The 25,565-nt window shown below is 40.3% G+C and overlaps 1 protein-coding gene across 5 annotated transcripts in view; it reads right to left on the reverse strand.

Annotated features, from left to right (window-relative positions):
- Positions 1-25,565, reverse strand: part of POC1A (POC1 centriolar protein A) — a 108,574-nt gene that overhangs the window by 48,823 nt on the left and 34,186 nt on the right. For 4 of the 5 annotated variants that reach the window (XM_077822476.1, XM_077822478.1, XM_077822479.1 and 1 more), the window contains 2 exons: positions 8,347-8,415; positions 5,398-5,496 (listed from right to left, as the gene is read on the reverse strand). In XM_077822476.1, coding sequence (XP_077678602.1) covers positions 5,398-5,496; positions 8,347-8,415 — 168 coding nt within the window. The remainder of the gene's footprint in view (positions 1-5,397; positions 5,497-8,346; positions 8,416-25,565) is intronic. The other variant, XM_077822477.1, reaches the window with a different exon arrangement.

The raw sequence follows: 25,565 nt of genomic DNA on the forward strand, positions 1-25,565 counted from the left end.
TGCCTTTTTTTAAAAACTGGTGTCACATTAGCTATCCTCCAGTCAACTGGAACTGAAGCTGATTCAAGTGACAGGTTACATAACACAGCTAGTAGTTCTGCAATTTCATATCTGACTTCCTTCAGAACTGCTGGTGAATACCATCTGGTCCTGGTGACTTATTACTGTTTAATTTATCAATTTGTTCCAAAACCTCCTCTACGGACACCTCAATCTGGGATAGTTCCTCAGATTTGTCACCGAATTCCTCATGTATGGGAATCTCCCTCACATCCTCTGCAGTGAAGACAGATGTAAATAATGCATTTAGCTTCTCCGCAATGGCCTTGTCTTCCTTGAGTGCTCCTTCAGCACCTCGATCATCCAATGGCCTCCACTGTTGTTTAGCTGCTTCTGACGTACTTAATTTTTTTGCTGTTAGTTTTTGAGTAGTTTGCTAGTTGCTCTTCAAAATTCTTTTTTGGGTTGACTAATTATATTTTTATATTTGACTTGCTCAACATGCTCCTTTATTTTTCTCAGTAGGAGTTGACTTCCAATTTATAAAGGATGCATTTTTACCTCTAATCTCCTTTTTAACTCTGTTTAGCCTTGGTGGCATTTTTTTGGCCCTCTTAATATTTTTTAATTTGGGATATAGATTTAATTTGAGCCTCTATAATGGTATTTTTAAAATGTTTCCATGTAGTCTGCAGACATTTCACTCATGACTGTTCCTTTTAATTTCAATTTAATTAGCTTCCTCATTTTTGTGTACTTCCCCTTTTTCAAGTAAATACTACTGTGGCGGGCTTCTTTGGTCTCCACCACCCCTTGAAGGACGTTAAAATTAACTGCATTATGGTCACTATTACTGAGCGGTTCAGCTATATGTACCTCTTGGACCAGATCCTGTGTGCCATTTAGGACTAAATCAAGAATTGTATCTCCCCTTGTGGGTTCCAGGACTAGCTGTTCCAAGAAGTAGTCATTAATGGTGTCTAGAAATTTTATATCTACAACCGATCCTGAGGTACCCAGTCAACATGGTGATAGTTGAAATCTCCCATTATTACTGAGTTTTCTATTTTTATAGCCTCTCCAAGCTCCCCGAGAATTTTAAAACCACCATCATCCTCGTCAGGTGGTCAGTAGTATATTCCTACTACTATGCTCTTATTATTCAAACATGGAATTTCTATCCATAGAGATTCTATGGTACAGTTTGATTCATTTAAGATTTTTCCTACATTTAACTCTATACTTTCTCTCACAGACAGTGCCACTCCTTCACCAGCACAACTTACTCTGTCATTCCTGTATTTTTTGTACCCAGATAGTACTGTGTCCCATTGATTAACATTGTTGCACCAAATTTCTGTGATGTCTATCAATATCCTCATTAATACCAGGCACTCAAATTCACCTATCTTAATATTTAGACTTCCAGCATTTGTACACCAGGCACTTACGAAATTTATCATCAACATTTAGTTGTCTGCTTTCATGTGATGTAATTGAATGGGATTCTCTTTTAGACTGTTTATCTTCAATTCCTACCTGTACTTTATCAAATTCTACTCTCTCCTTTTTGCTAGAATATAGAAAATCCCCATTAATAGATTCTCCCCTCGGGGATGTGTCTGTCTGAACCATGTGCTCGTCTGCACCCGTTGGCTTTTCCCCAGCCCTTAGTTTAAAAAATCCTCTACAACCTTTTTAATTTTACATGCCAGCAGTCAGGTTACATTTTGATTTAGGTGAAGCCCATCCTTCCTTTATAGCCAAGGTCCCTAAAGTCTGGATCAACTAGCTGATATCTCATAAAGGATGCAGCAATTTTATTCCTCCCCTACTCCCAGGATCAGAAGGAAAGTCATTTTTAGATCAAGTTCTGTTTTGTGTCCACCACCACGATGCAATGTCAGGCCAGTTTGATCTCAAGTAGTCTGTTGCAAAGAGTAGTCGGAAGATAGAAGAGTCATGTATAACTTAACATGCAATCACTCATTTCTTCTTATATCCATCACTCGTGCTAACCTGCTTCTCCTCTCTCAAGGAGGCTGCCAGAAGAGCTATCTGGCATTACATGTTCTGTTTTTGTTTACAATACCTCTACTTTGGTCAGTATACAATGCTTAATAAAGTAGCAGGACTTTGTAGCACAAACTCTCATTAGGAAACATTTATTGATTTAGGTAAAAGGCAAAATGACACAGGAAGTACTAAAGTATAATGCCTAAGTGTATCGGCAGTATTGGTAAGGAATAATTGACAATAGCCCTTGAAGGGATAACTCAGTAACAAAGTTAAAGGATTCTGCAGACAGACTTTTTTAAAAAAACAAAATTTTTAGTACAGTCATGCAGCAGTGGTGGAAAAGATTAAGCAGCTTCCCTTTTTAGTGGGTGAAGTTATTGTTCTTAATCGGGAAATCAAAAGCTACTTACAAGAAAAACAAAAACTGCAGTTTTAAAGTTTGATTTTGTAAATTTTTTGAGAGGTGGGTTGAGCATAAGGATAAGGGGAGGAAGGAAACTATAAGTTCACAAAATCATAACAAAATTTATCTGCAGAAATATCTTGTTTTTAAACCACTCTAGCTTGCCTGAGACAAAACACAGCCCTTATATATAAAGAAGGCTGAACATATCTCAGTTTTAATGCTTGCAACAAACTGGAGTTATAAGAAAGTGCTTTAAAAAAAAACAAAAACAAACAGATTTTACCTTTAAAGAGAGTATTATCCAAAAATAGCTTTTAAGGATAAGAAGTCGTCAAACTGATGTGCAAGTGCAATGTTATGGAAACAAGGGCTCCGTGTTCAAGCTATTTACAATCACTTAAAATAATAAATCAAACCACCTCCAGAATCATTAACCTCTTTTCAACAACCATACCTGCTATGCTTTACAGACCATTTCACATCAATTTTAAAGCTAGACAACCTATGGAATTTAAATCAGTGCTTGGGCTCTTCGCAAGGAAAAATGTGTTTATCTCATCCTCTTTCAGTCCAACCTGTAATAGGAGAACTATGGATTCTTAAAATGAAATATTCTTTGTAACCCAATGTATATCAGGATACTGAAAACTGAGGCTGTTGAGCGTTTTTGTTTTGAAACGAAAAAGGACAAGACCATAATTTTGATTATGTGTAGCAAATCCACTGATAAAGCACTCACGTAGGTCCTGCCTTCACTATATTTATAACCATGTTGCAATTCACCTGTTCACAGTATGATTGTTATACGCATGGTAAGAACAGTGACAATCCTGAAGACCATGAGTGCAATCCTGTAACCACTGTAGTCAAGGGGGTTTTGCTACTTATTTCAATGGGGCCAAGATTTATCCTAAGGTCCACTGTTCTGCTGAGGATCAGAGCTGTCTCTCATCCACATGGCAATGCTAGAACATATTTTAACCAATTCCCATGATACAGGAGAATTTCTACTGAGGCTGAGATCACAGAGATGTGGCATGGAAGTCCTGAATTGTTTTAATGGACTATCCATTCTCAGACTGTGTCAACTAGTGTTTTTCTTAACTTCCACTCTTGCTAACCCCCATGCAGTTCCACCAGCAGTAGTGCTAGCATGGAAAGGCACCCGAGTGTTTTTCACCAAGATGTCTTCTAACCATGGTCACAGCAAGTCTAGAAGACACTGTGGTTAAACACCATGCCAGTGCTCCCACAGTTCTTCCCACATGTTGCAATGGTGTAATATTTTTCTTAAAAGTTTCCCTGTCACAAGGCCTCACACTAAAACTTCACTCTGCATCTAGTTATGCTTCACTCCAGTATATGCAATTTTCACTGGTTTAATACTTTTGGAATGCAGCAACTTTGACAGATAGGTTATGCTGCTTTCCTTGGAAGTGTTGCTTCCCCCTGCTCCTCTGTCCAGTCGAGCAAAGAAGTCTCCACTGTCTCTGAGAAAGAAAGGAACCAAAGTGACTGCAACTCCTCTTAACATGGAGTGAAGAGCTGATCTTCCAGACGCAAGCATGCACACAACAACAGCCAGCACAACCAGTGGCCATTGGAACTTCGGGGAGGGAAAGGAGTGGGGGGGAGAGAGGGCTGAGTAAAGAGAGGAGAGGTTCTGCCTGGTATGCCTGCTTCTTTTGCAGTGACACACTGCTTTTAATGTGTGAAAGGGCAGCAGGGTTGGGGGGTGGCAGGCCATCTGAAATTAGGGAAGATTATTAATAGTCTAAAATCACCTAGTTCATTTCGTATAGTGACAGCTAAGGGGGGATATGATAGATGTCTCTAAAATTATGAGCAGTGTGAGGAAAAAAGTGTTATTTGCAGCTTCATATAAAACAAGAAGCAGGGGTCATTCAATTAAATTAATAGGCAGCAGGCTTAAAACAAACAAAGTACTAGTTCTTCACATAACGCACAGTCAACCTGTGGAACTCGATGCCAGGGGACGTCACAATGGCCAAAAACATAACTGGGTTCAAAAAAGATTTAGATAAGTTCATGGAGGATAGGTCCATTAGTGGATATTAGCCAACATGGTCAGGGACCCAGTCCCATGCTCTTGGTGTCCCTAAGTCTGACTGCCAAAAGCTGTGACTGAATGATAGCGGATGGACCACTTGATAAATTGACCTGTTCTCTGCACTCCCTCTAAAGTATCTGGCACCGGTTACTATGGGAAGACAGGCTACTGAACTAGAAGGGCCACTGGTCTGCTCCAGCATGGTCTTTCTTCTGTTCTTATTACAATTCTGCCACAAGCCAAATCGATTTATTCATATTTTTCTAAGACTAGACTTCGGTTGCTGCTGTTTTGTTTTCTTTTAAATGAAACATTATCCACATGGTAACTGTATCTTTAAGAGCAATTCTATTGAAGTATTGCTTATATATTCCCCTTTCTCTAAGGCCATATTACTCATCCAGTTCTTTAATTGCACTTTTTATGGGGTAATCAGAAACAATACCAGTCTCATCAATAAAACAGACTTTATGCAACTTAAGTTAATGCTGGAGAAGATGACGACGCTGCAGCCTGAAATACAGCCAGACACTTTGTAAGGTGTAGGTAATGCTCATTAAATATCCTCTGAGTTTTCTCATTGAAAAGGGAAATAGCTGGCTCACAATCTACGCAAAAGCTAAAAGTGTTAGAAAGAATATCAGTGAGCGGTGCTCACACAGATTTCAAGAGTGTCCTCTGAACAGTTATTGTTAGGGCACTTGATTAGAATTTAACTTCACCTGGTAATGACTTGAAACAGGGAGATCAGCTGGTAGGGAAGAGAGAAGATAGCTCTCCCCACAAAGCTTCAAAGAAAAACTAGTGTCTCCTCTCAAATATATTGTATAGGTAGGTAAACTAGGGAAGTCAAAACGTCAACAAAAATCATCAATGTTAAATGTAAGATGGTCTGACCTACCAGATTGTGAAGAGTTCCTGTTACATTAGTGGCATACTTCTGAGTTTTCAATACATCTCCATAATCAGCAGCATCAACGTTAGTTTTCCATACCATCACCTGCAGAATAAAACCAGCTGACTAAAAATAATCCTTTCTAAAACCTCAATTTACACATATACATTAATTTTGCTGGCAGTCTGGAAAAGGGTCAGCACACCCAGAGTTCTGAGAGGAAAGCTTTGCCAGCAAAGAGCAATATAATAGGCTTTGGCAACATCAGAAAGATGTTATTCAACAGACAAGTTGCATAGGGCTTGTCTACATAAACATTTAATTTGCTGCAAGCTGGGGCGTGAATCTATCCCACAACTAGTGTGCCATGGACTAGCCTGTCTGTATGGACCCTACTGATGCGCATTAACAATATGTTAATGTGCTTTGATCTACTCCTCTCTGAAACGGGATTAGATCAACACGTGTTAACATGCATCAGTAACAGCCACATGTTCAGTCAGTCCACAGCAGGCTAGTGAGAAGTAGAGTCACACCCAGCAAACTGCAAAATTGTTTGTGTGGACAAGCCCATCGTTTGAGTTCTCAAAAGATAATGGCCTTTTCTGACCTCCCTCGGGTCGAGTATCCCATGGAACTAGGATTCCTATTTAAGTTGGTACGTGTTTAAAATATTTTAAGCTATTCAACAAATAGAAGGACATTAAATACTTGTAGGATTTAACGTTTATGGAGTTTATTTTAGCAACTAATTAAATACAAAAGTATTTGTGGTGTAAAAAGCTGTTCACAGTTTTATTTCCATGTTTTTAGAAATATTAATTGTATTTCACATTATACTTCCATAGTTACAGAAACTGATCATGCAATTGTGAAACAGGAGCCAAAATAGAAAGACACCTTTGTGTATAACCTGAAACCCCCAAAAGACTTATACCCAGGTTTAATTTTACACACAGAATAACTCAATGCATAAAGTCAAGAATGCGTATAAAACTTTGCAGGATCAGGCTATAGACATTATGTATTTAACTTCCATAAATAGCATTTTAATTCTAACCTTAGAGGAAATTTTTATTAAACACATTCATAACAGAAGTGTGCAGAAGACTTTAAATATACACAGTTTAAGAGTTATTTCTTCCTCCTTGCATTAAAGTTTTGCACATGCACACACAGACGCTCACAAATTCACCTCTGGGCTGATATTAAGTACAGAAAATTACAGCCAAAAGGGAGGATTTTTCAAAAAAGGTATAAAACTGGGAGTTATACCAGAAAAGCTAGATGAGTAGGACCCTTTGGAAAAAAAGAAAAGATCAAGTATTATAATTTGGTTTCCCAGCTTACCAGTAGCAAGAGATATTTCTAGACATGAGAAATGTCATCTCTGAGAAAAAAAGGACTAGCTGCCAGATACAACAGTGATTGCCTCATATGAAAAAATATACAAATTCAAAACCAAATAAAGGAATCCAAGAAACCTTTGCAACTTACAATTAAAGGGAAAAAACCACCACATATCCAGGTTACCACACAAGTCATCCAGTTATGTAATGGAGAGAAAAATAGCTAATACTGTCCACTTTCTTCATATTACTTTAAATTGGAAATTGAGATGTGTTAAAAAAGTCACTTACAGACATCTCAAAAGTTATGAATGTTTTTTAATGATTATATAACAATATTTTCATATGGTTACTATTTTTGAAGTGTATCATTACTACAGCTTTCAATAACACCCCAGTTTCTTCAGAAAAAAAATCAATATTAGCAGAAAAGCCACACTACAGCCATCTTGCTATTTCTATTAATCTCTTTATAAACACACAGAGTTAGGTAATTATTTCAAAAGCAAAACTACAAGTAAAACCTTAACAAAATTACCCCTTATTATTTAACAATGCAAGAAAAAGGAGGGCAAATAATCGGATCAGCATCTCAAAAGATGCTGTTTAAAGGCTAAAAAGAAAAAACATCTTATTGAAGTAGTAAAGTAACCTTTACAAAAAGACATGTTCCATTTCCTAGCAGTGCTTCAGGGGGCGGGGGAGAAATGGGAGGGGGGAGAAGAGGGGATGGGACAGAAACTATGTCATGAGTTGAGGGTAGAATTTTTTTTTCCTTAAGAGGATAACATTGAAGAAAGCAAGTAAGGAAGAAAGCAAGCCAATTCAAAGGGATTCAGATACATGGGGCTTAAATGTTGATATAAGCCTCATATAGACAACAGGGAGGAAAATAATCAGAAGCTATTATAAAGGAACATTAATAAGGAATATAGACCAACACAAAGAACATGAGAGAATGAAAACCTGCATAACGACTGTCACCTCGCCCCACCACAAATGCCTGCCTACTCAATCTCTCGAGCGGTCAGAGGAAAATGAGAGTGATATCCCACTGAAGGCAATAGCAAAACTTTAACAGAGCCAGAATTTCACCCTGCAAGCCTTCTCAAACTGTTTGAATAATAACCCTTCCTCTGCTTCAGTTTATCCATGAGGAATGGGTATAATATTGACCTACCTCTTGGCGTGATGCTTAGTGTATAGAGAGCTCTTTACCTTGAGTGGAAAGGTGATTTACAGTAAAGTGCCGATTGTCTGGGCACTCAAAAACTTCTCCTGTATGTAGTAACTATATTCTATTGGATTATTTTCTTCTATTTCCTCTTATATCTTGATTCACCTTACAAATGCTCCAGAGGAGATACTCCATCTATAATTTCATTCCCTAACCTTAGACATACAACTTTCTCAATTTTAGCCAATTTTCAAATGTGATTATCTTAAAGGGTCATGCTAATTTATCCCCTCCTCCCCAAACTACATAGTTCCAAACACACTTGATTTTTCTGCATCATAATTAGACACATTTTCTGTTCACTCAGTTACATCAAGAATCTACAAAACAGAGTTTAGAGATGTCAGATTAGGCAGATACATCACACACCTGTTCATCTGACCCTCCAGAAGCAAAAAAGTCCCCAGTTCTTGAGAAGGCAACACAGGTAGCTGGCCCCTGTAAAACAAAAACATTTATAGATGAGAGCTACAATGCTGAGGTTCAAGAGTCTTCAGATAAAAAGTATTAGTATAATTTTAACTCAGTCAAAATCAAACACTTATTCCTCAATATAGATTGATAGGTGCTACTTTAGAGGTTACTAGAAGTTTCTCATTTACTTTTTAATTTAAAAGGAGTCTTGTGGCATCTTAGAGACTAACCAATTTATTTGTGCATAAGCTGTAGCTCACGAAAGCTTATGCTCAAATAAATTGGTTAGTCTCTAAGGTGCCACAAGTACTCCTTTTCTTTTTGTGAATACACACTAACACAGCTGTTACTCTGAAACCTGTTTTTAATTTAAGATACCCAGCTCCTCAATACCAAATAGCCAAGTGTAAAAAGAACTACAGTAGGTGTTTTAGCGAGAAGCGGTTAAGGACAATGTGTAAAATTTTCAAAAGTACTTAAATTAGTTTGAGCCAGATTTTCAAATGGTATTTAGGTACCCAAAGAGACCACTTCTGAAAATCCCACTAGGCACTTATCTGCATCTTCAGGCACCTAAATGCCCCTAAAATCTGGCTTCTAGGCCACTTCAAAAACACCACCCCTCTTCTTTTAAGGAGTAATCCACCCTTTGTATCTCTCTCTATACATTCAAAATAATGTTTAAGTGATTTTAAAATACAGATTTACGGAAGTTTGGACTCCGAGGAGTCACCTAGTTTTTAGTCGCATACAAGTGAGAGACCAAGAAAGTTATCTTTCCTTGTCCTGAGTGTAATGGACTTCACTTCTTTTTCTAACTTCAATTTTAAACTTCAGTCCATTTCCTTCTCCCCCTTCATTTATTAAATCTGACTGAGGGAGGGACTATTTTTAAACCCTTCAGTCTGCTTTCATTTTAAAATGGTCAATCCCCTCTTTTTTTGTGAAACTGGTACTTCTAGAAGTAGCACTTGGAGTTAGTGACCAAATACCAAAAGTATTAGTATAATTTTAACTCAGTCAAAATCAAACACTTATTCCTCAATATAGATTGATAGGTGCTACTTTAGAGGTTACTAGAAGTTTCTCATTTACTTTTTAATTTAAAAGGAGTACTTGTGGCACCTTAAAGACTAACCAATTTATCTGTGCATAAGCTGTAGCTCACGAAAGCTACAGTCTATTCTACAGTTTCCAAATAATGGTGGGGAGGAGGGAAGAGAGGCAGAGGATAAAAGAGAAGATCGTCAGCAACAGCAGGGAACTGTGAACATATACACGGTTACATTTTCAAAAGGTAAAAGGCTGACAGTAATGCAACCCCAAACATTCAAAAAACATGAATCAGCACCTCCACCCCAGAAAAAGAAATAATGATTAACTTTAAAAGTGACTTTGAAAAAGCATATCTAACTATTTTGACTCTATTTGCTTTCCAAGCCCTTAGAAGTCACATTTTCAAGCTTCTCCTCCCAAACTACAAGAACTAAACATTTTAAATAAAATGCCCACCAAGTTGAGATTCACACAATCATGTATCTGCAGGAGCTGGTGCTTTCAGAGACATCAAATATTGTGAGAACTGGTAATATTGGGATTGTAGCCCTCATCTGCTCAGATCAGTGAAGCACATAGAGCATACCAGAACATCCATCCAATTGTCTTTTTATCAGTTTTTTTTTCCCCAAACAAGACAGAGAAACCTGTTAATGACAGGTTTCAGAGTAACAGCCGTGTTAGTCTGTATTCACAAAAAGAAAAGGAGTACTTGTGGCACCTTAGAGACTAACCAATTTATTTGAGCATGAGCTTTCGTGAGCTAAGCTCATGCTCAAATAAATTGGTTAGTCTCTAAGGTGCCACAAGTAAACCTGTTAATGTAAAATGGACATGTCTCAACTGATCTGTCCTTCTTAAATGTAACCCAATCTTCATGCTGTGTTACTGCATTTCTTCACTCCCTGCTATAAATGTGTAGCTGCAACTGGCATGAGGGAGGAGGCAGAAGGGACCAGTGTGGATGGGATGGAGAAAGGATGGATGATTAGGATTGTGCATGCAGCCTGAGGTGGGGATAGCCCAGTACTTCTCTGCCAAGATGTCAGCAGGTGAAGGGTATTCAATGATGCAATCTCAATTCTCCAGTGCACCAAGTTACTAGTACTACAGCATGATCTTGGTGTGCTAATCTCTCTGTGCTGAATCACCAGGATCTCCCTGTACTCCTCCCCCACACTGCACTGCAGAAACCCTGTGTGACCCTAAAGCCCCAGTCAATCCACCATGCCAGAGTCCCACTCATGCAGAGCTCCATCTCTCCTTTGGAGCCCACTTCTCCCATCCCCACTACCCGGCCTGCCTCCCAAGGCGCTTTGTGCTGAGCAGAGCAAACAGAAGGGAGGCAGGCTGGCAGGCAGCGTCAGGAAACAGCAGTAGCTGATAAATCTGAGCAGCTCCCTCAGCTAATATTTGCATAGTTCTGGTCAATATTCCAAAACGAGGAAATAACTTGTGTTTCGTTTTAAAAGTGCAACAGCAGCTTGTGTCAGATGTCATCAGAGCAATTTTCTAAGTAGTCTGGGACAGTGGTTAGTGAGAGGAACCCACAGAAGCCTGAGGAACACAGCAACATTTCAACAAGGGAGCATTTCTAAAATCAGTTTCCTCTGCAGAAGTCAGTAAATATTATACTAAAAGAGCTACAAAGAAAAGAGTCACTGTGTCAAACTTGGAAACTAAGTGTAATCATTAAAGAAAGAGGAAATTTTTGCTTTAAGTACAAATCTCATGTCTACAGTGCCCTGACCAGACCAAAATCCACATTGAGAGTCAGACGGTGTTAAGTCTACCCATTATGAGTTGTGCAAGAATTTTCCCCCACAACACAGTGTAGGGAAATGCATAATGATTACCGCAGTTTTCCTTATCACCATTATGTTTATAGAGGCAGACAACTTCAGCATCCTTGAAGTCCAGTGGCACTGATTCTTGCTCCCAGATAATGTGGAAGAGCCATGTTAGATGTCTTGCAGTATGGTAGTCACCCTGCTTACAGATCTCTGCTGGACTGCCACCTGGTGCAGGTGCTTTTCCTTGTGACATCCCTGCTTGACTGCTGTTATTGTCTCATAAAATAGGGGACTAGTGCAAGCTCTGCTTGTAATGGGCATTGTGGAAGAGGATTAACTGCTTTCCTGGAAATGTTGGAAGCATGACTGAGAAGTAAACTAAAAAAAAAAAACTGTCCATCCATTTGGAGCAAAGATGTGATCTTTTTATGGTGCTTGTCAACTTCACTAAAGCTTTTGACTCTGTAAATCATGAAGGACGCTGGTGTCTTTTGCTCATCTCTGGATGCCCTCTAATGTTCCTTTCTGTCATTTAGTCCTTCCATGATGAGATGAGAGCCAGAATAGTGGAAAGTGGTAAGATATGTGTCACATTGCCTGGAGTGGCTCACAATCAAGTGCGCCATGCTCAGGGCAGACTGTCAAAAAGCAGGACAGATACCCCAAATTGGTTGTATGTTCTAGAATTAGATTTCACCTATCTGGTAACAAATGTGAAATCCCGAAGTACTATAATAGTCTTATAATGGAGTCACAGACAGTCCCCTTGGACACTCCAGTCTATCTTGCCACCCAGGAAAGCTAGACTATGTGATAAATGATCACTTACACCAAAGATCACAATATTCAGGCTACTCCCAGTCTCAAGGGACCAGTCACTTACCCCAGGTCAATTTGTATCTTAGATATCACACCAAAGACAATGCTTATAGCCAATCCTGTACTAAGCTAACTAAAGGTTTATTAACTAGGAAAAAGAAATGAGAGTTATTTACATGTTAAAGCAAACAATCATATATACGCAAATGAGTTTCAGTCTGTAATTCAAAAGGTGACTGTTGTAGTCATCTCAATTCAAAATATCTTTCAGGGCTAAACCATACCAAGCTGTACGGGGGTCTCTTTGCTTATGTTTAGGAATCTTTGCTCCTAATAGTCCAGACAGCATAGAAGAGATTCAGTTTCTCCCTGTCAGTGATTTTTATCCCCTCCACTCCAGAGCTAAAACTGATGAGATGAGTTCATGCATAGGTCTCTCCTTCCTGGATGGAGTTAGCAGTGCAGTCAGTCAACAGGGCTTCTGTCCTTTGATGCTATACAATACCTCAGTTGCCTTCAATGGGACATCTGGTATGCAGGACAAGCACTTTACCTTAATTAATGCTTTTTGTTTTGCGAGTTACCCAATTACAGAGGTTTACAATGCAAACACTCAATGTAACTTTATACCATGGGCTACAGAGGTTATAAGAGATCAATACATGCAGTGTCCTACAAGCATCGTATAAAAGTCTAAACACTAAACACACTCTTTTCAACTTAAGGTCTATTATCTATTTTGATTACACTAACACACAGGTAAGCAAGACTGGTTTCCAGCTCTGCATTTGTAAGTGTTCAGTGAGACCTGGGGCCTTGGAATGAGCTCGCACCTGATGTGCCAGTCACCATCAAATCCCTTTCCTGACACCAACAGCTCCAAACAAGGTTGCGTACTGGCTTCCACTCTTTTCTATCCTTTGTTTGGCTATGCTCATGGATGCATTTCATGACGTTCAGGACTCTCTCCTCAGGCCCTATGCTACCAGCACTCCCAGCTATCTCCGAGTCACCACTGACTTCCTGAGGAAACTACAATCCTTTGATGATCTTCCAGAAAACACCATCCTAGCCACTATGAATGTAGAAGCCCTCTACACTAACGTTCCACACAAAGATGGACTACAAGACATCAGGAATAGCATCCCCAATACCATCACGGCAAACCTGGTGGCTGAACTTTGTGACTTTGTCCTCATCCACACTACTTCAGATTTGGGGACAATTTATACCTTCAAGTATCAGTGGGACTGCTATGGGTACCCGCATGGCCCCTCAATATGCCAACTTTTTTATGGCTGACTTAGAACAACGCTTCCTCAGCTCTCATCCCATTGTGCCCCTACTCTACTTGCGCTACATTGATAACATCTTCATCATCTGGACCCATAGGAAGGAGGCCCTTGAGGAATTCCACCAAGATTTCAACAATTTCCACCCTACCATCAACCTCAGCCTGGGCCAGTCCACACAAGAGATCCACTTCCTCGACACTACAGTGCTAATAAGCAATGGTCACATAAACACCACCCTATACTGGAAACCTACTGACCGCTTTACTTACCTACATGCCTCCAGCTTCCATCCAGGGCACATCACATGATCCATTCTCTACAGCCAAGCTCTAATATACAGCCGCATTTGCGACGATCCCTCAGACAGAGACAAATACCTACAGGATCTCTATCAAGCATTCTTAAAACTGCAATACCCACCTGGTGAAGTGAAGAAACAGATTAACAGAGCCAGAAGGGTACCGAGAAGTCACCTACTACAAGACAGGCCCAACAAAGAAAGTAACAAAACGCCACTAGCCGTCACCTACAGCCCCTAACTAAAACCTCTCCAGCGCATCCAGGGGGGAGGGATAGCTCAGTGGTTTGAGCACTGGCCTGCTAAACCCAGGGTTGTGAGTTCAATCCTTGAGGGGGCCATTTAGGGATCTGGGGCAAAAATTGGGGATTGGTCCTGCTCTGAGCAGGTGGTTGGACTAGATGACCTCCTGAGGTCCCTTCCAACCCTGATATTCTATGATTCTATGATCATCAAGGATCTACAACCAATCCTGAAGGACAACCCATCACTCTCTCAGATCTTGGGAGACAGGCCAGTCCTCACTTACAGACAGCCCACCAACTTGAAACAAATACTCACCAGCAACTACACACCACACCACAGAAACACTAACCCAGGAACCAATCCCTGTAGCAAACCCCAGTGCCAACTCTGTCCACATATCTATTCAAGGGACACGATCATAGGACCAAACCACATCCGCCACACCATCCGGGGCTCGTTCACCTGCACATCTACCGATGTGATATATGCCATCATGTGCCAGCAATGCCCCTCTGCCATGTACATTGGCCAAACCGGACAGTCTCTACACAAAAGAATAAATCGACACAAATCTGACAGCAGGAATCATAAAATTCAAAAACCAGTAGGAGAACACTTCAATCCCTCTGGTCACTCAATAACAGATCTCAAAGTGGCAATTCTTCAACAACAAAAAAACTTCAAAAACAGACTCCAACGTGAAGCTGCAGAACTGGAATTAATTTGCAAACTAGATACCATCAGATTAGGCCTGAATAAAGATGGGAGTGGTTGGGTCATTGCAAAACCTAAACTTAATTTCTCCAATACTAATTTCTCCCTACTGTTACTCACACCTTCTTGTCAACTCTCCGTAATGGGCCACTCTCTTACTACTTCAAAAGAGATTTCTACTCCCTTGGTATCCTGCTGTTAATTGATTTATCTCGTTAGACTGACCTAACACTTGGCAAAGCAACCCACATCCTTTCATGTATTTATACCTGCTCCTGTATCTTTTACTTCATACATCCGATGAAGTGAGCTGTAGCTCACGAAAGCTTATGCCCAAATAAATCTGTTAGTCTCTAAGGTGCCACAAGGACTCCTCATTTTTTTTAAAAAAAAAAAAACAAAAACAGAGTGAAAGTTACTTCTGCTACTTGCTTTAGATTTAGAGTCTCTAGGAACACATAGACCAAGGGTAGTTCACAAGTACAAGGTACAGACTGTCTTATAACTTTTATTAAAAAGTTACAATTAAAGTTATTACCCAAGTATATAGAAATTCTATACAAACCTATACACAAGTTACAAATATAGTTATGCTCACATTCTTAACAACAGTGTTTGGGTCTGATAGGTCGCTCATAGTTTGATCAACAGAAGAGGGATGGTTCCTGCTGGAGTCTCCCTTAGGGAGCTCAATTTTCCCGTTATGGGCATCTCCTTATTATAGGATGATTCTGTCTATACCTACATTCTGTACATGCCCAAAAAAGGGTCAACCCTCTTTTCTCTTATTGCTTGGTGTTCCCTGGAAACTTAAGAGACCCCAATTTTCTATAGGCTGTGTAAATTCCCTTTAGTCTCATTGGCACTGACGCACAATCTGTATCCTGTGGTTAAGACACATTTCGGAGACAGATGCACCTTTACAGTATTTTTATGATCTAATCTTAATCTTCTGGGTAATTTTGCACACTACCACCACTTGGTACCTTTCCTGCCCCACCCCCCATAATCTTCGGGCATCGGGTTATTTTTCAGTCATTGTCTTATATCATCATTTCTGGTCTCCAAGGCCTAAAATAGCCAAGCTAAATCTTGCAGGCCTCGGCCTACCAGTCTTGCATTTCAGCTTGTCTTACTTATGTCTAATACATGATTCTTCTAAATACTGATCAATCTTATACTTTTATAATCCTACAAATTAACTCTAACATACAATGATTATATATGACAAACGCTGATTAAATATAACATCACACAATAAATGAATAATAAACTAAAATCATTGGCTACACAGGTCTGTGGAGAATTTTTGCTACCCAGGGAGTATGCTATCACAGAATGCCACAATTGAGGAGATTATCTATCACATAGCCAGGTCCAGCTCTGCATTTGGAATGCTCTCATACCCTTATGGAATGATAGTGGCATCAAAACAAGGAGTAAGCAAAATGTCTACCAGGCAGGCATGCCTCAATGCTTCTGTATTGTGGAGAGATACGGATAACATACCAGGAGTCAATTCTTTTAGACTTTAAATAGTCTTAACTAGTCTTCCACTGAAGTAGTGGTTGAATAAAAGTGCAATACTATTCACGCAGGTTTAAACATTTGGTTTAAAGTATTTTCACAAACATTTAAGAAGTACACAGTCTCAAAAGGATTAGGCAGACACTTATATGCAATAAAGCAGAGTTAGGAAATACTTATCTAAGTACAGACGCAATAGACAAACTGTTCTATTAGGAATAAATAGTGGAGAATACCGGGAATGAAATATTATGACAGACACTAAACAATTACTTTGCAGCGTGCTTCAATAAGTGTATATGGCTGAGCTTCTGTCTAAGTGTGAATCAGGTTTCCAGAGACTGCAGATGACTAAGGCTTTTGGGAAAGTTAATTTAACAAGTAAAAACTTACATAGAGAACACAAAATGTATACTTTGACTGAAGTAGATTTGAGTAATCTTGCTATGTTACTTCAGGTCACACTACACCCAGACAGGCAGACAAGCAGCTTTTCATTATCCTTAATCAAGTTAAGGGGATGTGCTACTTTAATAGCACTGAACTTATTTTGCCAAAAATCAAGCCATGTCCCTTTACCCAGTTCCCCTTCTTCCTCTGATGTACTTAGAAAACAACATACATTGAACCTTACAAATAAATATAGGCCAGATAAATTGCTGTTGTAAACCACTAAGCTCATCTGTTTGTTGTCAGACAGACAACTGCTGCTACTTGCACCCACATTTCTTTGTCCATGCAAATACACAGGCACAAGATTATACCTGCACAAGTGGAGGCTATGAATGTCCTGAGATCCCAGGACATCTGTCCATCCCTGGTTTTAAGGGGGCTAAACCTCCTGCTAATTCCTTCAGAGGACAAATCCAATGACCCCATGGAAGGATTTGAAATGAGTTCTTAAAACAACTTTCTTGTAGTATAAATCACCTCTTAATGGAGAGGTCTTGCCAGGATTTGACTTGGCGGTTCCAATTTCTATATGTTTGTACAGGACTTAGCACAATTAGAGGCCATCCAGTGTAGGCAATACGGACTATTAACACACAGTACTAGTACTCCCGTGCGTCGGGACCCCAAAGTGAGTTGCAATCCCTTTTTAATGGGGTCACCATGGCTAGTGTTAGACTTGCTGGGGCCCAGAGCCAAAGCCCACGCCCCCCTGCCCAAAGCCCAAGGGCTTCAGCCTTTGGCAGCAGGGCTCAGGTTACAAGCCCCACCCTGCCCACACTGAAGCCATGGGACTTTGGCCCCCCGCCTGGAACGGAAGGGCTTGGGTGGACTCAGGTTTCGGTCTCCCCTCCTTGGGTCAGAAGGGGGTCATGGTGCAATGAAGTTTGAGAACCCCTGTAGTAGTCCAACTATCCCTGCAGCTGTCTCTCCCCCAAAAAAGAGAATATTCATACATGTGTGGCCAGTGTGTAGTTTTCCCCCTGCCTTCTCCATATTAAGAACTGCTAAGCTCTCAATTACTACCACGCGCTCTCAAGAAGAGAGATTCTAAATAGAACAAACCAACCAGAAATGATGCAAGTGTGAAACATACAATCTGCTTGGAAAAAATCTAAGTACTGGTGCAATACTGTTGAAGGATATGACATTTCTAAAATAAACAAGTAAGTCTTACAAAGAAAGATCAACATTTTGGAAAGATTATAATCCTCCAAGTATTACGTACTGCATCTGAAGTTAACACCTTTCTAATGCAAGTTCCATTGTGAACAGCCTGACTGTAACAGGTGGGAAAAAGACAGACAGAAATTTACATCAGACAAGCTATTCACAATCAAGACCAACCCAGAAGTCTAAGCTGTAGAACTATTGTTCTTTAAATGATTTTATCGGTCACTAAATATTTGAGTATATTCAGGTAATTTAGCATGCTACAAAATCACTTCAAACACACAATGTAACCAGAAGAACAGCACCTACCATATGCCAGAGGAAAATGGAGATTCAATAGATGTACATGGACTAAAAATAGAACCAGATATAAAAGAATACACGTGTGTACAAATGGAAAGAACAAGGGGAACAGACAGGTCAATAGATACAACACGCTTAATTTGTTGACATGAAACAACAAACAAAAGAAACACTATTGCCTAGGCTTTGCCTAAATATTCTCCCTGTAAAGAAGAATGGCATCTGAGATTAAGAAGCAGTCAGACAACGTGTATATTTTGGGATTAGTAGAATCTTTTATAAGTTTTTTACACTCTCTCAATTGTTTTAGTACTGCAAATTGAAACTTAAAAAAAAAAGTGTTTGAAGTATACCTGTGAGGATGAAAAAGTGAGAGCAAGCCACCTCTGTTCAAGTAACATCACACTGTCCAAGTCTCAGGCAGGTCTTTAAACTTCCTAGTTTGCACCATTACTCAAATCTTTGGGACTGCAACAGATCTCTAGCAGATAACTTTGTCCATCCTTCTGTACTTTGGCAGGAATGTCTTTTGTTGTTATTACGAGTAGTATTACTGTAGCACCAAGAAGCTCTAATCATCAACCAGGACCACTCTGTGCTAGGTGTTGTACAAACACAGAACAAAAGACCGTCCCCTGCTCCAGACAGCTTACAGTCTATATATAAGACAAGAAATGACGGATGCACAGAGACTCATAGGAGAGTACGAGACAATATTGGTAAGTATCATAAGCTGTGGTCTGCCTATATTAGCAGGCTAACCATTACCAAGGTTTTTGTAGGTATCATGTTCAAAGGAGACTAAGGAGGGTTTTAAAAGTGGATAAGGAGTTAGTTTTGCAGATGTTTACAGTGAGGTCCTTCCAAGAGTGAAGGGCAGATTGGGAGAAAGGACAAAGATGCTCATTTGAAAATTTAACAAGTGGGAAACGGAGGCAGTATCGCGGGCTGATCAGAGATAGAAGTCAACATGTCGACAGAGAAGAGAGGTAGTGTGGAAACAGGCTGTGAAGGGTATTGAAAGAAAAAAACAAGCTGATTATGTCTGGCGCAATAGAGAAGGTGGAAACCTGTGAAAGAATACAAAGAAGAGGGTGACAGCCAAAGTGATGGGTTAGGAAAGTGATCTTTGCAGCAGCAGTAGCAGTATTCTGAATGAATATGGGAGGGCCAAGATTGCATTTGTCAAGACCAGAGAGAACAATGTTGCAGTAATCAAGTCACAGGACAAGGAGAGCCTTGACGAGAGTTTCAGCGGCACAGAGGGATAAGAAAGGCCGTATCTTAGAGATGTGATGCAGAAAGATTCTGCAAGACTTAGACATAGCCTGGATGTGAGGACCTGGAGAGGTCTGGGTCAAAGATAACACGCAGGCTGCAGGCCTGCACGACAGGCAGGATGGTGGTATTGTCCACAGTGATCAACAAAGGAACAGGAAGCGCAGGCGGTGGTGGGGAATTAAGAGCTCCGTTTTAGCCATGTTGAACTTGAGCTGCTAGACACCCACACGCAGATGTCAGAGAGACAGAGAGATCCTGAGATTTTAGTTTCAACAGGTGACAGGTCCAGAGTAGAGAGGCAGATCTGTGAATTGCCAGCATAGCCAGGATAGCTGAACTTGCATTTGCAGATGAGATTACCTAGAGATTATAGAGGGAGAAGAGAAGGTGACCAAACAGAACCCTGTGGAACTCCAAAGAAAGTTGGGGAAGAGGTGAGGGGGGACATGCCAAAAAACAATAAGAGGTAGGAGGAAAATGAGGAGAGAACAGAGTTATGGAAACCAAGGGAGCCAAAGATTTCAAGAAAAGCATAGTTGACAGTGCAGACAGGTCAAGGATTATGAGAATGAAATGCTGGTTCTGAGTTTGGCTAGGAAGAGATCATAAGAAACTTTAGTGACAGCTGTTTCAGTGAGGTACAAGGAGTGCAAGCTGAATTAGAGTGGTTCTAGGATGGAACTGAGGGAAAGGAACTCTAGATAACTATTTTAAACTGTATGCTCTGAGCTTAGAGATGAAGAAGGCAGATGGGGTGGTAGTTGGAGAGGCAATTAAGATCACGGATGGGTTTGGGGTTTGTTTTAAGATAGGAGAGACTTGTATTGAGGAGAAAAGTCACAAGAGCAGGAGCTTAAGGAGACAAGTAAGGGAAGGTGAGAGTGGGCACATGGGAGATCAGGAAATGGGATCAGATAACTGGGCCAAATGTAGGGGTTAGACAAGGAGAGCAGATGAGAAACTTCTACATTAGTTACAGGGAAGAAGGGGGAAGAAACCTGTAGGAGAGGAAGACAAGACAAGCCGAGGGAAAAGGGAAGGTCACATCACATTTGCCCATTTTCTCTTGGAAGAAGTCAGTGAGATCCTGTTCAGAAAGAAGTGGAAGCAGGAAGAGGGAAGGGTTTAAGGAGTGAGTCACAGGTGGCTAAAAGGCAGCTGGCATTGCATATGTGAGATTCAATCTATTTGGTTAACTAGGGCATTGGCAGGCTTGAAGTAGAGAACAAATTTATAGTGGAGAAATCAGCATGGTCCCTGGATTTCCACCACAGATTCTCTTTAGCATGACAGGAAGAGTGGAGGAAGGATATTGGGTATGAGCAAGGGCTGGGGTTTTGCAGGAAGACCTTGTGACGGGAGAGAGGGGCAAAAAGAATCAAGGGTGGAAGAGAGTGAAGCATGGATAGAATCAACCGCCATATCAATAGAAAAAAGGGAAGAGAGGCAGGCCAGCAGGCAGAAGGCTTAGAGCAGACAAGAAGTCATTAATGCTTATCAGAGTGGATAAAAAACATTTATTTAAATTATAAGTTTGTCTTTTTAAAATAAACTTATTTAATGCTAATTCTGAATTTAATACAAAATATGTTAATGCTTAAAATTATAATTTAGTTATAAATGTGAAACATGTTTTGATAAAAGAAGTTTATGTATCCAAAACATTTAAGGTTGTTTTCTTTAATAAAAAAATTTTTATATGCTGTTTTGTGTATTTGTTTAAATTCTGGTTACTATCCTAATGCAGCTTGACACAAAACATAAGCAAAAAGTTATTTCGTAAATAAGCAATATATCATTCATTTTCTAACATTCTAACAATGTAGAATAAGAATCTGAAAATATTAAGCTATATAATTGCTTAAAAATGTATAGAGTTATAGCATACCATCCTATGTTGCAAAAAGGTGTACCAATCTAGTGTAAAGGCTCTAATTAGTTGTAAATCAACATGTTTTAATTGTTATACTGTAGAACCTCAGAATTACGAACACCTCAGGAATGGAGGTTGTTTGTAACTCTGAAATGTTCGTAACTATGAACAAAATGTTAGGGCTGTCCTTTCAAAAGTTTACAACTGAACAGTGACTTAATACAGCTTTGAAACTTTACTATGCAGAAGGAAAATGCTGCTTTTAATCATCTTAATTTAAATGAAACAAGAACAGAAACCGTTTCCTTACTTTGTCAAAAACAATTAAATTTTCTCTTTTTTTAGCAGCTTACATTTAACACAGTACTGTAGTCTGCACTGTATTTCCTTTTTTTTTTTTTTTTCCCCCAGTCTCTGCTGCTGCCTCATTGCATACTTCCAGTTCCAAATGAGGTCTGCAGTTGACTAGTCAGTTTGTAACTCTGGTGCTCATAACTCTGAGGTTCTACTATATTAACCAATAAGAATGCACCTTTCTTTTAAAAAATAAAGGAAGTACAAATGGAAATGTTGATTAAAATCAATTTTTTTTAAATCAAAGCTTTCCACCTGGTGATTTATATTTCTGATTTAAAAAATTGCCTTGATTTAAAATGAATCCATCCTAATGCTAACGGGATGGGTGTCATAGAAAGGCCACATGACTGGGCATGAAAGTGGGAGTTTATGGGCAATGCTGAAAGACCAGATGATGGTCAAAGACATAGCACTCAGTAACAGTGAGAGATAGGGGTCTGCTTAATGGACACCAAGTGAAGCACATGGCCCTCTTGGCAAAAAAGTGAGTTGAATCAGGGCAGGAGCGGTGCAGCAGGTCCCACTATGAGGCAGCTAGGACACATTGCCCCAGGGAGTGGGAAGAAGACTATTGTAAGCCTTTCAGAATAGAATAATGTCTTACTGAACCTTGAAAGTCTTCATTAATGGAGATTCCAGAGCCCCAGGTAGGAGAAGACTCTATTGTTTAGTGGATATTGGAGTTAGAGTTTTTCTTAATACTTAACCTACTTAACCCTGAGGTCTTGCAAGCTCACTCCTTTTTGGTTGCAGCTTCCTGTCCTCTTTGCACCACCCCTTTATGTATTTGTAGAGTTATGTCTCCCCTCAATCATTTCATCCAGACTCCCCTCCCTCTTGCATTCCTTGCACATGCAGAACTCCTAGAGCAGGGGTTCTCAAACTTCATTTCATGACTCCCTTATGACAACAAAAATTACTTCACAACTCCTAAAGGTTGTGAAGTAATTTGGCAGGGGGGCCAAAACTGAAGCTCAAGGGCTTCAGCCCCAGGCAGGGGGCCTGCAACCTGAGCCCCGCCACCCAGAGTGAAAGCCCTCGGACTTTGGCTTCAGCCCAGGGCAGTGAGGCTCGGGCTTCAGCCCTGGGCCCGGGCGCCAGTCCTGGCAACTCCATTCAAAAGGAGTCCCGACCCACTTTGGGATCCATTGTCCTAGAGACTTCATGAGGAGCAAAGCATGTACGATCAGGCCCGTAGCCATTAAGGAAAAAAAGTCAGCCTTACAAGTTCTGCACTCACCACCTCCTATTACTAAAAGGAGTCAGGGAATGGATTTCTTGATGATTACCTGTTCTGCATTCCCTCTGGGGTACCTGGCACTGGCCACTGTCGGAAGACAGGATACTGGGCTAGATGGACCTTTCATCTGACCCAGTATGGCCATTCTCAATTACCCATCTGTATTTTGAAAATACTCCTATGTATTATTTGTTATACATGACTATGAATACTTCTATATAAACACATGCATAATATGGTTCAATTTGTGACACTGCAGAGGAAACCAAGGTAAATCTCTGCCATAGATACCATTTATTTTTTAATTACTGAATTTATGGTGGAATACATTATGTCATTTCTTTGACAGAAAGCAGTTCAGCAAACAGTAATGTTTTCCACAACAGGAGTAATATACAAGCTTTCAAAAAAATTCATAGTTAGAGGCGGCAATTGTTTTAAACATATTATCTTCACTAAGTATTTTACTATTAAAAGGTAAAATAGTACTATTTGTGGTAGCGGTCAGTTACACAGTAAACATACCCGTTAGGTACTATAAGTTGCTATTTAGCACCACCACACCCTTTTATAGTGATTTTGCTCACAGAGAGTCTGAATGTTACAAATGCTGCTGCTGCTAAGTCTTAAAACATTCAGTTTATAAAAAGACACCACCGTAACCTGGGACTCTCATGAATCAGAGACCCAAAATTTAACTTAGGTTCTATCATCTGTTAATAGGATTTGTGCTTTTATTTCCTCCCTCCTGGACCAGTCCACACAAGAGATCCACTCCCTAGACACTACAGTGCAAATAAGTGATGGTCACATGAACACCACCCTATACCGGAAACCTACTGACCGCTATACTTACTACATGCCTCCAGTTTCCATCCAGGACACATCACACGATCCATTGTCTACAGCCAAGCCCTAAGATACAACTGAATTTGCTCCAATCCCTCAGACAGAGACAAACACCTACAAGATCTTTATCAAGCATTCTTAAAACTACAATACCTACCTGGGGAAGTGAGGAAACAGACTGACAGAGCGAGACGGGTACCCAGAAATCACCTACTACAGGACAGGCCCTACAAGGAAAATAACAGAACACCACTGGCCATCACATACAGCCCCCAGCTAAAACCTCTCCAGCACACTATCAACGATCTACAACCTATCCTGGAAAATGATCCTCACTCTCATAGACCTTGGGAGACAGGCCAGTCCTCGCTTACAGACAACCCCGCAACCTGAAGCAAATACTCACCAGCAACCACACACCACACCACAGAAACACTAACCCAGGAACCAATCCCTGTAGCAAACCTCATTGCCTACTGTGTCCCCATATCTACTCTAGCGACACCATCAGAGGACCCAACCACATCAGCCAAAGGCTCATTCACCTGCATGTCTACTAATGTTATATATGCCATCATGTGCCAGCAATGCCCCTCTGCCATGTACATTGGCCAAACCAGACAGTCCCTATGTAAAAGAATAAATGGACACAAATTGGACATCAGGAATGGTAACACACAAAAGCCAGTGGGAGAACACTTTAATCTTCCTGGACATTCTGTAACAGATTTGAAAGTAGCTGTACTTGAACAAAAAAACTTCAGAAACAGACTTCAGAGAGAAACAGCAGAACTAAAATTCATTTGCAAATTTAACACCATTAATTTGGGCTTGAATAGGGACTGGGAGTGGCTGGCTCATTACAGAAGCAGCTTTGTCTCTCCTGGAATTGACACCTCCTCATCTATTGTTGGGAGTGGACTACATCCACCCTGATCTAATTGGCCCTGTCAACACTGGCTTTCCACTTGTGAGGTAACTCCCTTCTCTCCATGTGTCAGTATATTTACGTCTGCATCTGTAACTTTCACTCCATGTATCTGAAGAAGCGAGGTTTTTACCCACGAAAGCTTATGCTCAAATATATCTGTTAGTCTTTAAGGTGCCACCGAACTCCTTGTTGTTTTTGTGGATACAGACTAACACAGCTACCCCCTGATATTTTTCTCTTACTATGTCAGCTCAAAAATGGCTTGGTCTGGAAATCTGAAGTTCTGTTTTGTTACCTGCAATGAGAACTATTGTGCAGATATTTTTAGAATGGTTGGGAAGTCAATTTTGGAGAAAGTCACTCACTGTAAAACTTCCAAAACTTTTCATAACCTGACAGAGATTATGAATTCCTGTGTTTAAGCTTTCGTTAACAAGACAGCTTCTAGCTCTTTTTGTTAAAGATAAATAGAAAAGGAATGCTGATCACGGGCGGCAGTTCACCAAGTTAACCTTACCCTCAAAGTCATTCAGTTATTCATGGGCCTCCTGCACCACTCTCCTCCACATCCAGGAAGGAAAACATGTCAGCCACCAGAGCTGCCTGGTAGAGTTCCTGCTCCTGACTGAGAGCATCTATGCACACCCTTCCTACCATAAAAGGAGCAGATGGGGGAATCCTAGACCTAATCTTCAATTCTGTAACTCCTTCAGTGATGCTACTAAAAGACACCATGACCCACCAGTCCTTGAGCCAATGCCATTTTCCTTTCCACAGAGGTAACTGCATACTACAGTGCCTCAGCAGCAAAGTCATTTTCCACCCATTTATCCACTGACAACCAGTTGAGTAGTGGATAAGGAAGATGTAGTGGCAGAAATTCACCCTACTGATGGGTGAACACATGATGGCATGATATTTAATCCCTTCTGTCAGGGGATGAGTGGTATTGACAAAGACAATTACTTC

The sequence above is a fragment of the Eretmochelys imbricata genome, chromosome 7 (assembly GCF_965152235.1).
Source record: "Eretmochelys imbricata isolate rEreImb1 chromosome 7, rEreImb1.hap1, whole genome shotgun sequence".
Classification (NCBI taxonomy): Eukaryota; Metazoa; Chordata; order Testudines; family Cheloniidae; genus Eretmochelys; species Eretmochelys imbricata.